This window comes from Eretmochelys imbricata, chromosome 3 (assembly GCF_965152235.1).
Source record: "Eretmochelys imbricata isolate rEreImb1 chromosome 3, rEreImb1.hap1, whole genome shotgun sequence".
Classification (NCBI taxonomy): domain Eukaryota; kingdom Metazoa; phylum Chordata; order Testudines; family Cheloniidae; genus Eretmochelys; species Eretmochelys imbricata.
Window position 1 is genome coordinate 55,575,119 of NC_135574.1, and position 13,973 is coordinate 55,589,091.

General features: G+C 39.9%; 1 protein-coding gene across 1 annotated transcript in view; it reads left to right on the forward strand.

The window, feature by feature from the left end:
- Positions 1-10,142: 10,142 nt before the first annotated feature.
- COL19A1 (collagen type XIX alpha 1 chain) overlaps positions 10,143-13,973 on the forward strand; it is a 315,760-nt gene continuing 311,929 nt past the window's right edge. Inside the window, exon 1 of the mRNA XM_077812674.1 lies at positions 10,143-10,236. Within this exon, the coding sequence (XP_077668800.1) occupies positions 10,143-10,236 (94 nt within the window). The remainder of the gene's footprint in view (positions 10,237-13,973) is intronic.

A 13,973-nucleotide genomic window follows, 5' to 3' on the forward strand; every position in this document is an offset into this window, starting at 1 on the left:
GGAAACGTCTTTCCCCCCAAATACTTCCCAAAACCTTGCACCCTACTTCCTGGACAAGGTTTGGTAAAAAGCCTCACCAATTTGACTAGGTGACTACAGACCCAGACCCTTGGATCTTAAGAACAGTCCTCCCAACACTTGCACCCCCCCTCTTTCCTTGGAAATGTTGGATAAAAAGCCTCACCAATTTGCATAGGTGACCACAGACCCAAACCCTTGAATCCGAGAACAATGAAAAAGCATTCAGTTTTCTTACAAGAAGACTTTTAATAGAAATAGGAGTAAATAGAAGTAAAGAAATCCCCTCTGTAAAATCAGGATAGTAGATACCTTACAGGGTAATTAGATTCAAAACATAGAGAATCCCTCTAGGCAAAACCTTAAGTTACTAAAAAGATACAGGGACAGAAATAGTTATTCTATTCAGCACAATTCTTTTCTCAGCCATTTAAAGAAATCATAATCTAACACATACCTAGCTAGATTACTTACTAAAAGTTCTAAGACTCCATTCCTGGTCTATCCCCAGCAAAAGCAGCATACAGACAGACAGAGACCCTTTGTTTCTCTCCCTCCTCCCAGCTTTTGAAAGTATCTTGTCTCCTCATTGGTCATTTTGGTCAGGTGCCAGCGAGGTTACCTTTAGCTTCTTAACCCTTTACAGGTGAGAGGAGCTTTCCCCTGGCCAGGAGGGATTTTAAAGGGGTTTACCCTTCCCTTTATATTTATGACAAGAGAGTAAGGCCCTTGTCCTGTAATCAAATCACAGGCAGATACTCACACCTACATGAAGCCACATTGAAGCCAACAGGGCTCTGCACAGGCACAAAAGTCCAGTCACATGGATATGAATGCAGGATTTTAGTGGAAGCTCAGATTTCTCATTTTCTTACAGGATTGGACACTAAATCACCAATGACAAGATTGTGCCTTAAATGCACAGTCCTGAGCAAGAGGTTGCATGTACACTGCTCTACCCAAGGCACATTGTGGATCAAAGACACCTGTGCTCAAGCAGGAAGAAGTAGTAATTTGTTGCTAAAGTGTATCACCCCTCCTGTGCTGGCTGGCGCATTGGGGGTGGAGGAGCCAATGCTCAGCCCACTTCCTGACCGCTTGCTCTGGAGTGAGAGGAAGAATACTTGGTGTGCAGAGTCCATTTATTCCTGCATGTCTGAATCCAAAATCCATGTAGCCTGCACAGGAAAGTAAGAGGCATTCTCACTCCCCTTTATGCTTCTGCTTGGGAATGTAATCCAAGTCAGAATTTAGCCCATAGCTATGTTTCTTTATAAGTATATCACTGAAAGCTTCCATTGTATTGTGTAGTCTATAATTTAGTCTAGCACAGATTGCTGCACTGGATATCCAGTCTGCTTCAGATGACAATGGTTCATGCCTCCAATGTGTTTTCAGCCTACGTTTAAACCTATTCTCAACCATATTTTGTTTGAGGCAATGCATTTTTTTTTTTTGGACTCCACTGTTCTTATGTAAGAACATGAACTGTTGCAGTTTTAAATTAGTATATTTCACAGCCAGATAGTTGTTTTCCCATGCACACTGAATTTTTAAGAATATACTCAACATTCAACAAACACCTGAAGTTCCTAGCATGGCTGCCTATAACCAGTTCTTCATTCAAAAGAATTATGTGCAATGACTTTTAAAAACATTTAGGCATTGCTCTCCAACAAAAGCCAAATAACCTGAATTATGTTTGCCATTTCTTGGAGAGCAACCTTTCAGCCCCTCTGTTCCTTTGCCAGCCATTTCACCGCACATTATCTTCTTCCCACAGTCATGTAATAGGAATGCCACAAAAAGTTATGGAAGGGACATATTTTACCACTTTACAGGTGGGTTGGTTACATATGGTAATAAACACAGTGGAAAATATTCAAAATTGGATTTCTTCTCCAGGTCTGTTTCCTTGCATTGTTTATGACACATTAGTGTGCATGGCAAGCTATTTGCAATATGTTAATGTGATGCAGACGTATATGAATGTATATAATGTATGCATATGAAATTACGTGTTCCTTTTTTTAGAGCACTAGGAAATCATTTTGACTGTCATGCTTTTTAACATTATCTTGGTAGGCATAGTTTGATTATACTCAAGATGTGTTGGATTCTACAAATTCTGCATTATTATCAGGCTGATTAAATCCAGTGAGCACTAGTATTACTTTAAAGAACAGTAGGTATGATGTAGTATATTTGATACGGGTGTAATCATGCTACCAGGTTCAATACATTCTGTAGCTGTTGAAATGTGTTTGCAGTTAGTAAATATAACAAATATATGTCAATACTGCCTTCTGCATATTCACTTTTGACAGTAATGTAAGGTGTCCTATTTTTTTTAAAAGAGACAAGGTGGGTGAGGTAATATCTCTTATTTTGAGACTAACTTCTGTTGGTCAAAGAGTCAAGCTTCAGGCTACAAAGAGCTCTTCTTCAACTGTATAGCTCTGTGTAGCTCGAAAGCTTGTCTCTTTCACCAGCAGAAGTTGGTCCAATAAAAGATATTATCTCACCCACCTTGTCTCTCTAATATCTTAAGACCAACACAGCTACAATAACACTACAAACAAAAAATAGACTTTTCCCTTTCATTCAAGGATCTCTAAGCATTTCACAAATATTAATTAACTTAGCCTCATGATACCTCTATGCAATTGGAATTATTATCTCCATTTTACAGATGGGGAAACAGACACAGAAAGGGTAGGTGACAAACTTTTGCAGCAATAGAGCTTTATTTATTATTTCAATTATGTTGGCTTATATTAAAACTTGTTATGACAAGTAAAGTAGAGAAACCTTGAGAAAATCATAAGTACAACTGGTTGATCCACGACAACTAATACTACATAAATAAGATGGTGTGTATTCTTCTATTAATACATTCTATCTAGCTGTATATGTTGGCCCCATCACCATACTTCTTAGTGCCTCCAAAATATTTAAAAAGAGAAATAACAGTAATCATCTGTCTCTTCCTCCTTCCCTTCACAGCCTGCCAGAGAAACAGAAGACTTGTTCTCCTGATTTTTTATGCTATTTGGTTGTAAGTGTGAGTGGGGAGTGTGGGGCCAGGAGATTGAAACCCATTCTATTAGACACAGTCCCAACCACGGTGATCCCCACATTTCTGACTTCAGAGCTTGATCATTGTAACTTATATATCTGAGAATGAAGCTGAACATCCTGAAAAAGTTCCTAAAGATGCAAAGCACAATTGTCTGCTAAGAAACACAAGTTGCCATGAATACATCAGTCAGGTTCTGTCCCCTCTGCACTGGTTCCCACTTAGATCAGTGTCCAGTGCATCTATCTTTATTTTCAAAGCCTTTTATATGCTTGTTCCTTGCTGAGAGGTCTTCTTTCCCTTTGCAATCATGTCCTCCCACAACAGCTATATTTTACAGAAATAATGAAACTGTTGAACGATGTGGGGATGTTTTTGAATGCAGGAGACAGAACTCTCATAGGACCTAGACACAGAGGATGAAATCCTGGCCTCACTGAAGTCAATGGAAGTTTCTCTTTTGACTTCAATGGGGCTAGGATTTCACTTAAACTATGGAACTCACTCTGGCAAAAAAATTAAAAAAAAGAACACACTCTCACACACATAAGAACTTCTCTAGTGTCAAGCAATGTTTCCTTTAGCTGTGGTCAGATTATTGCATATTCTAGGATAGATGGTAAATTTCCCTAATCAAAGGTGTTGACAGTCTGTCTTAGTGGGAGTCTCAGGTTGTCTACTCTCTCTTACTACCCAGAATGGCAGGAGACAGAGTCACAAACAGTGGCCATGATTTCTGTCAAATTTTCCTCGACTTCTACTTGTGCGAATGGGCCAAAAGCTTGGAAGGAGGGTATTGTGGTTCTGTTCTCAACTTGTTATTCATGCTGGTTGATGAGGCCATCCCAGATACACATGATCAATTCTATGAAATAAGATAGTTCCTTGCTTTACATGCTGTGTTTGCAGGTTGAGTGGAGCCACTTTGAGTATATAAAGTATTTTATGATCCAGAGAAGTTCTGTCAGTCATGACTTTGCTGTCTCTATGACAAGGGATAGGTAGGCTCTCTTTGTCTCCATGGCCGTGGCATAGGTTTCTAGACAGGTTTTCTTTCCATTTTTTCTATTCCAGGTCATCCAAGAGCCACAGCAATCAACGTGGACCATGGTATTTTGATGACCAGATGCTCAGCTGGTGTAAATCAATGCACTTCAACCGACTTTACTGGAGCTATGCCAATTTACACCAGCTGAGGACAATGGCACCAGAAGGACTGCAGAAGTATGGTGTGGGGGCAGGGCAAGCAACCAAAACGGCCCAAATTTGACTGGCATTATGACCCTTATTGCACCCCTGACAAGTTCAGGTTCTCAAATGTGGGGGCCATGGCCCCCCTGTTTAAAAAGTGTGTCCAAGGGGGAATGTCCCTCTCCGCTTCCATTTCCGGTGCCCATGACTGAGACTATGGCTCAGAGTGTACAGCAGTAGGCAGAGAATGGCTATTGTACCTTACTGAGTCTTACTGACTCCTTGGCCTCTTGGTTGGGCAGGGTCTGCTATAAGTAGATTTTGGAACTTGTCTGAGTCTAAAAGGTTTCAGAAACAGACCATGGTATTGCTTTCCTTTAGCCTTGTAATGGGGAGGTTTATTACTTCTGCCTGAAGGAGGAAATAGCCTGATCATTAAAGGGAGATTTTTATTTATTTTATTAATTTTTTTATGTCCATACCAAGCCCAAAGATCTAGTCCAGGATGTTGTTAATTGAGTGGGTGGGTCTGGAAATTACTTGTGAGGAAACTAACATGAAAAGTCTAGATAGGGAGTTTTGATCAATGCACGAAATTTCCTAAAACGATGAGTCCTGTAAACTCTATCACCATGTCAGGCAGTGCCTCTTACCAGTTTCCCTGGCAAGCCTTTGGTGTCTGGGATTTACTAATTAGCAAAAATGTCCAGGTTAGGCTTAAAAGCAAACCATTAACCAGAGTATATCTACAATAAAAGCAATGCAAATTAAATCTATGGAGACTGATGTTTTGACTACACTTCATTTGGAAAATCTGTGGCCCAAATTCTGCTCCCAAACATGAACATGCAACTACTGTTTGAATTCAGAACTATAAAACCTAATCCTGCAGTCATTATTAAGGACTTAATCATGTAGAGTGATTTGCATGGAAACATATATTGAAGGGTATTCTGCACTGCTCTATTTGATAGTGTGAAATATCTTCTTTATTTATAACAAATCCAAGTAGTCCTTAAAATTGTACATTGTCCCCTGCTCAAAATTTGGATGAATTTTCTGAGTCTTTGGAGGACAAAATTAATTCAAAGGATTTTTTAACTGAATATTTAATTGTAGGTACAAATTTTGTGCTATTTAGAAAAGAATCTTTATCTAATTGCCAAAATATTCATTAATTTTATCTTGTGAACACTGAAATCCAGTAAAGTCTAAGACACTCCTGGGTGCAGGCGTCTACGCTAGTGGATTTGAATCCAGTATATTTAGGCTATATGAACAGGACCTAAGCAGGGGTTGTAGAACTTCTGTAGATTTTATAGAAAGAGTAAAGAGAAAATAAAACATATTTTAAATTCATGAATCACAATACATTTCACTAGTACTAGACCTCTACAATAGGGCCTTTTATCTTTTACTTTTGTGTTATGGCTTTTAAAATAGTCTCCACTCTTCCCGCTCAGAATCACAAAGAGCAAACTGCAGCCAAAACTCTTGTGAGTTGTCCCTTTGCCTTCGGACTATGCATTTGAATAAGGGCTGCAGTATTAAGTTTTGCCTGCAGGATCAGACCCTTAGCTTCACAACAGTTCTATGAGATAGGGGAGCATTTCCATCTGCATTTTACAGACTGGAAAACTGAAGTCTAGGGATTTGTGACTTTCCCAAAGTCACAAAAGTCTGTGGCATACCTGAGAACAAAAATTAAATGTCCTGACTCAGTCCTATATTTCAAGCCACAAGACTATTTTCTCTTTGTGATTCTGAGCTGGGAAGAGTAGAGACTGTTTTAAAAGTCATGTCAGAAAGATAAAATAAAAGAGTATGAACCATGACTTCAAGTGTGACTTATTTGTTGTCCTGTGCAGTTTTCATGTTGGGTGAAACCAGGAAGTACTGTTGGAAATTTTGTGAGGAAAAATCCAATATAATGAGATTTCTAGTTGATTTTAAGACCAACTTCAGATAAGTTCCAGATAAACAACTTTTTTGGATGTTTATCCACTCAATATTAAACTATTGAACCCTTTGAGATTCACTCTTCACAAATCACCACCTCCTCCTCTTGACCTCAAAAACAGATCTACTGGAAAAAGAGAGAACTTTAAATACATTTAAATGAGATGCATTAAAATAAGATCCTGCTCTCCCTACCTTCTATGTATGTACTTGTAATCATTTTCTTACTCTTTAGCCTTTTATCCTCTGGTTTACATGTCTAAAGGCTACACTGGAAGGCTGTCATGAGCATACTCAGAGGGCCCCAAAAAAGTACAGTTTAGCATATTCAAGTGAGAATTAGTGGCAAGGCTCAGTGTCACCATTTTATCACAGACAGATGATATTACAGTGCAAGAACAGACTGGCTTTTAAATGATGGGCTTAAAAAGGCAAACTAAATACCAGTCATCTGCTGTGCTTTGCAACATCAGTGCCATAAATAGGCGCATTCTCTTGGTTGGTTGGTTGGTTGGTTTTAAATTTATGATAAAGTATATAAAATTAATGATGTGCTCACACTTAAGTGTTAAAAGCCAGTTGCCTGCTGGTGTGTTACTGCTATGCACAGTACTTCATAGCCACTGCTCCACAAACAGAACCCACACACCCTTTCATTCATGCAATCAAACCCAGACACTTTTATTTGTGGAACAGTTTATTATACAAATAAAATAAAATAAAATAACCTTTTTTACATTATTACCAGACTTGGAAGAGATTAGAGTGATTATGCAAAACCCATGACTATGTTGGTATCTGTCCTGTCTTGCAGTATATTCTGTGCTCACTGAGTGGGAGGGTCACACTGTGTGAGACTAATAAGGACAGAGCTGCATCCCACTCTTTGGAGACTCGCTCCAGCAACTCCTCAGCACTACAGCAGTTTTGTACAGACATTTACTGTGATTCTGGAGGACTTAATAAGTAAAAATTAAAGGTAAGCTGCTCATATTTGTAGTCAATGTTTACACATCACACACACACTCTACTATATTTATGTGTTCAGCTCACTTTATTGCTAATTGAGTTTATTTCTGATTTTGACTGTACCCTATATATAAATACTATACACAGTATGTTTATATTCTGTTGCCATGCTGGATAACGTACGATATAAATCTGCTCACACTTGTGTAAATATGTTAGTATAGTTATGTCTGTGTGTATATTTGTTTCAATTAAAACTGCTAATCGAAATACTCCCAGGGCATATACTATAGTTAACAAAATGATTAAATGCTGTTACAAATTGGCACAAGGCCAAAATGTGTATATTTTTAAATATTTGTGGATGTACATATAATATGTCTATACACAAAAGCAAATATCTATTAGTCTGTAACGTCTTTCCTAATTGTGGGAGTCTGCTGGTCTAAATGCAGTAAGCTGAAATGGTTTAGTGAAAAGGGGATATGATAAAAGAAAGGACAACCCCTTATTGGGAATTTGCAGGTGCACAGCCGAGAACCTATGTGGATCTAAGGGGCTCTTGAGTTTTTCTGCGTTGAATCACATTGCTCGTCCATTTCACTGCCAGTCATACTTTTATTTGACTACATGCTGTTGAGGCAGAGAGAGAGACTGATCTTCCACCATGTCCCTACCCCATGCAATTCCTACCTGGAGGCAGCAAGCGCTGCCCCTCCCAGCCCCACCTGCCTTTTATTTTTTGTTAGTTTTCTGGTAAGTTTGACCAAGTGTTGCGGCAGCTTCGCTCGTGGCCCCAGCTGAGGCCGGCTTCTCCGGGGGTGCGATTTTCCAGCGGAAAAGCCAGTTAGGATAAATGCAAATCAGCGGGGCTCGCTCCTGTAGGGCATGAGCCCGAGCCGCTGGCGCTGCGCTCTCCTGGCGGGGCCCCAGGAAGGGCTCTGCACGGGGAACCGCGGGGCTGGCCAGCCGTCGGCGGGTGCAGCACTCAAAGGCCTCGGGCTAGGGGCACCCCCCACTCAGACATGGGGGCGGGGGACGTGCTCACCCCTGCCTCACGCGGCGCGCTCACCTCTCTGACAGGGATGTGGCCACGGGGGGCGCGCGGGCGGCGCGTGAACAGCCGCGAGGGGTGGGGTCCTGCGCCCCCAGCTTTTGCAGCGGGCGCCGCCGACTCCTTGCCGCGAGCCGGGCTCCGGGAATTACGGTTCCCAGATGCTTTGGCGCGTCTCCGCCTGGCTGGCTGAGCTGCAGGACGCGCCCGCCCGCTGCCGCTCCGGGGAGGAAGGAGTTGGGCTGGGGACAAAGGGCTTCGGACTCGAGAGGTGGGGGACGGGGAGCTGGGGTTGTGACCCTGTGGGTAGCGGTGACTGGGAGCTAACGCTTGAGGCTGGCTGGGGAGGTTGGAGCTGGGCAGAAGTTTGCAAAGACGGCAGGAAAGCAGCGGCTGCTAGGAGTCAAGACCCTACAGGCAGCGCCCCTGGTATTGCTACTGCTTCGGGCAAACTGACCAGCACCGTGTGAGGCCTTGGCCCCTCCCCGGGAGCGAGTGCTCTGGCTTGCCCACACTCTAGCAGCTTGGACGTGTTCATGTGCAGAGCAGCAGAGGAATTAAGGATCTGCACATTTTCTCCCTTCTGCTGCCCAGTTATCTCAGTGCCTGTCAACTGGTATCTGCGTGTATTTTACTGTCCGCAAAACAAATCAAAATTAATCAGAGCAACTAAATTTCCAAGGCGGGCTGTGTTACAGTCTGGACCGTCATAAACTCGAGTCAGTTCTTGCTATTAAGTTCTGGCATGTTGATTGTAGACTTGATTGATCATCTTCTGAAGTAATAAACTAGCGATGACTCAACATACAGAGATACAGTAGGCATGGTGAAGGAGATAGCGGCATTAGCAATTGGTAACAGTGTTATTTAATTTGTAAGAGCTTTTCAGGATTTGAGAGCCATAGGCTTTCAGCTTTAGTGCACTGAAGTCTTCTTGTAAAGCAGGTGCAGGAACTTACACCATGATGTTCTTTTGACATATATTCACTTTGTGTTACTGTCTGTACTGCTGACTGACAGAATAACCATGAAGATGAAAATAGTGCAGCACAAAAATAATCATAAATTTCCGGAGCAGACATACCAGCTGTATTTTTTCTTCAGTTCATCTTCATATTACAAGACAACATCACACTTTCTCTAAGAAAAATATGAATAATAATGTATTGTTGCATTTCACTGTGCTTTGTTAAATCCATACTTTCCTGCTAGTTGTAATTGGTTTAGAAGAAGCCCAGTATTGTGTTTGGAAGACAAAGATATTTTGTTGGACAAGTTTCATTCTTTTTAAATAAGATTTAAACTGCAAATTTAGGTCAGGCTGCCCTAGTCACTGGCATATTTTGCAAAGAAGAAAAATGTCTCCTATGACTATTTTGTTTTTAAATAAAAGACAAACAAAAAGCAATGAGAAGTTTTCCTCAGTTAATCTGATGACAGCTTCAGCAGTCATTCTGCAGCACTGTGTCACCAAACAGTTAAACTAAAATATCTAAGACTAAAAAGCTAGGAGGGGGAAAAAAAGAAACTAGTCATTCTAATGAATGATAATTTAGTGGCTTATTTAATAATATCTGAGTTAGTATTACTGTAAATGAATTGCTCATAAAACTAAAAAAGTGCCATGAAATACATTTATCACCCAATTCTAAATTCAGATTAGTCTGAAAACTTTTTCAGAGCTTCTTGAACACAGATAAATGATACACATTGTGTAAAACCAATGACTTTCTCTTTTCTTTACAAATAAATTTCTTCCTTGTGGTTTTTTTGTGGGGGACTGGGAAAGGGAGAATAAGAAGATATTGTTCCCATTGTGAGTATTTTTTGTTTCAGATCTGTGGTCATTTTTTCACATGTGTCCGAGGGGAGATGAAGCACATTGGATTCTGCATAATTTGGCTTTGGATAGCAATTCTCTTCCTCCTTCCTGTTTCAATTTATATGGCAGCCACAGACAAGACAGGTACCTCTCTCTCTCTTTTTTTTTTTTTTTTTGGTAGCCAAACAGTCAAAAGGCTGAGGACAAGTCTCAATACTGACACAGCTCAACAAATAAATAATGCTGCATAGAAAGTTAATGGGCCACGTAAGTATATGAAGTTACAGAAGCTCAATCAGTTTTAACATCTCTTTGAAGAAGTCCGTATCTGATGTATCTAAAGGCAGTGTTTTTGTTTCCTGTAGATAAAGAGGAATATATTTTTAGAAGCAGTTTAGCCACTTGAAATTTTGCAATGTAGTCCCCTGATATTTTCTGTTTTTAATATTACATATCCAAAAAGAGTCCAGTCCTGGGCTTGAAAAATCTAGAACTCTTTTAAACAAAATCGTATTATTGATTCTGTGTTTTAATCTGAGGAAAGCATTTTTAAGAGCCCCAAAGGCATGCCAACCACCTCAGAGAGGTAGAATAAGGCAGTTCCTTGCCCCTAAATAAACAGAGGAGAGGGGAAAGAGAGATAATACAGTATTCTAGCAAAATGGTGACAGAAAAGTTTGGTGCATTCTATGATTTGCCCCTCGTTTCTTGGCTCCCTCTTGCCATCTGTCTCTTATCTAGCTCTCTTGTCTCAAACAACATCCTTCTCCCCATCTCTTGTCCCATTTCTTCTTCTGTAGTCTGTCACTATAACTCACCATCTCTGAGAAATAAATCACTTGTATGCTTGTAAATGGGACCGTCTGGTATGATATTGCATCAAATAATGACTTGGAAGTTTCCTGGGGTTGGCCCACATCTCAGTTCCCTTCAGCATGCCTAACATCGCTAACAGAAAAGGTTTTTTTATTTGTTTTTTTTAAAGAAAGATAAACAATTAGGACCTGATTTTCAGAGATGCCTACCCTCTAGAAAACAGTTGAAGGCAATGGCAGTTGTGTGATCAGCGCTACTGAAAATCAGGCCCGAGCTGTTTAAGATTAGTGCCTTGCACAATGGGACTCCAATCCTGATTAAGGCCTTTAAGTGCTACTGGAGTACAAATAATAAATAGTAGTGATAATTGTGATTGGGCAATGTACAAGTAGTACATTGTGGAGAATCTGAGTTTGGGTTCTAAACTCTCTTGAACTTTTAGAGCAGCAAAAGCTAAGGGCTTTGTATGTATATTATTATCAAACCCTGGGAGGTGGGAGGGTAAACCTCCTCTAATAACCCTTCAATAATCCCCTCTTGCCATTTGAAGGAGTGTAGTTCATGGGCACATCCAGCTACCTCATTTGGAGGGTTGAGGAAGGAACACTTTAAAAGGGCTGCAGAAGACGCTCAAATGATCGACATGAACTTATGTACAATTTAAATTAAATACATTTGAAAACAAAATGGAGTGCAACTCCCTCTTGTCAGGTAAAAGGCTTTTCAATTAAATGTAAGCGAGTCATAGAAGAATGTTTAGGCCATGAGAGATGGCAGGGACACATGAAAGGAGAGACAAATATCTAAACTCCTTACACTTTTTCTTCTTTCATTTAATCCAAGTGACTCCCTTTTTCTCTCCTCAAGGTCAGTTCATCCTGGATGGTGCTCTTGCTTTTGCTTCTTCCTCTCAAGATTCTTGCATGGCAGCCCTTGCAGTGACACTTCTTTATGGCTGTCCTGTGTCACCATTTGTACATGTGCCATTTGCCCCTACTCAAGCTATGCTGTACCAACAGAGTTTGCTTCTGTACAAGTCCCATACTATTTTGCCTCAGGATCCTGACAACCCCTATAGTATAGTCTAATTGTGCTGCTGTTTTTTGGTGGAAGGCTTTGAAATGGAGGGAGAGTTCCCACTTAAGTTTAATTATAAAAAAATACAGGAAATCAGTCATGCAAAAGAAAAGGTAAAGCTACATGTGTGGATTAATATGGTAAGGGGAGAGATTTGTTTTCCATTTAATATTCTGAACGTGTCTTGGAAATGATTTCATTTCATTAGTTAATATTATTGTAATTAAAGAAATGGCAGTGCTGAAAAGAGGAAATGTTAAAGAGTGTGACAGATTACTCTGGGCCTGCTTCAGGCAGTCTTCCTTAGGCCCTGTTGAGTGTGCTGACATCTGTTTGATTCACAGCAGTGATCCCTTTCAGTTTTTGTTTGTGCAGAACTTCTGGTGTACTAACCATTTACTGGAGGGAAGTGATTACTTCTAAAAATAAAATATAATAAATCTAAGGGAGAGGATAGGGTTACCAGACTGAAGTTCATGAAGTTCTCCACAGCCATGTGTTAAACCTAAATATACCGAGGAAAAGTTTTCTCCTAATTCTTTTATTTTGTTTATATGGTTGATTTAACTAGTTTTTGATTATTGGGAGCATGTGTTTTCACAATATGGAACTGAGTCAACTCTAGAAAGTTCTAATGTGATCATTTCTAAATTCTGCTTGAATGCTAATAGTTCTGTCTCATTCTGATTGTCTTATCCAACTTTTTGCTATGAGTACCCCTTTTGTAACATGGGCTGCTAAGCTTTGTTGTCTGACCTGTGACAAATATGGCATATGAAAGGTTCTGGGCTGCCAACAATACTGGAAAAGACCTGCTGGATTTCCACTGCCTTTTACATGAAGTATGTTATGAAAAATGTTGACTCTAAATTTTGACTCAAACACCACTAATAATTTCAGGGGCACACTCCAATGCAATTTTTTAAGTCTGATATGAAAAAATGCCTCATTATAGAACATGATATATTAATATTAGATAAAAAGATGTTAATACTGTAGTGAGTTGATTCATACATTAGGCATTCTCAATGTATAAGCTGCCAGACTTGAACTCTTAGGCTGTGTTTACACTAGGAGAGCTAGGGGTGTATTCCCCAGCTTGCATACACATATTAGCATGAGTATAAATAGTAGTGTAGTCATGGTAGCGTGAGCAATGGCAGAGATGGCATGGTTTAGCCATGCTGAGTACAAACCCACCTGAAACTGGTGGGTACATACTCATCACAGCTAAGCCCTGTCACTGCTGGTGCTGCCATGGCCGTGCTACTGTTTGTATTCCATGCTAGCTCTCATTAAGCTACTGCTAGTACATGTATGTAAGTTGGGGAATCACACCCATAGCTTGAACTGTAGATGTAGCCTTATAAATTACTGGGAGTTGAAGTTTGTACTGTATGCCATTAGAAAGTTAATTAATCTTAGACTTGCATTAAAGCTTCAGGTTTTATCTATGATTCGCATGTGAGAATATATACGTGTAGTATATAGACTTTTTTGTAGAGTTGAAAGAATTTTATTGATTTACAAGACTAAAATCAATTAGTAGAACTCATGAATTTCTATAATTTAAGTTCTATACCCATTCTATTAGTGGATAGCCTTATGAATTGTATGTACATTACATTTTCAGTGTTCTTTTCAGGTAGCTTTTCCATTACCATTTACTTTTAATGGAAATCATGGAGTTAAAACTAGACACAAAGCAATGCTCTGCTCGGCTACTTTTACTCTGGTGTAATGTAACTGAGTAGTGAATCAGGCCATAGTTTTTATGTCCTTGCTGAATGTAAAGAATTCTCTTGTTTTCTTGATTGTTGTCTTTATGTAGTCTCCTTGTCTAATTTAATTTTCTAACCTCTCTAGTCTGACCCATGACAAAAGTGGTGTATACAAGTGCCAGGATTGTCAGCAATAGTTAAAAATCATGCTGGACCTTCCTTCCTCACTATAAACAGATATTGTATCAGCCTATAAAATTGAAGGCT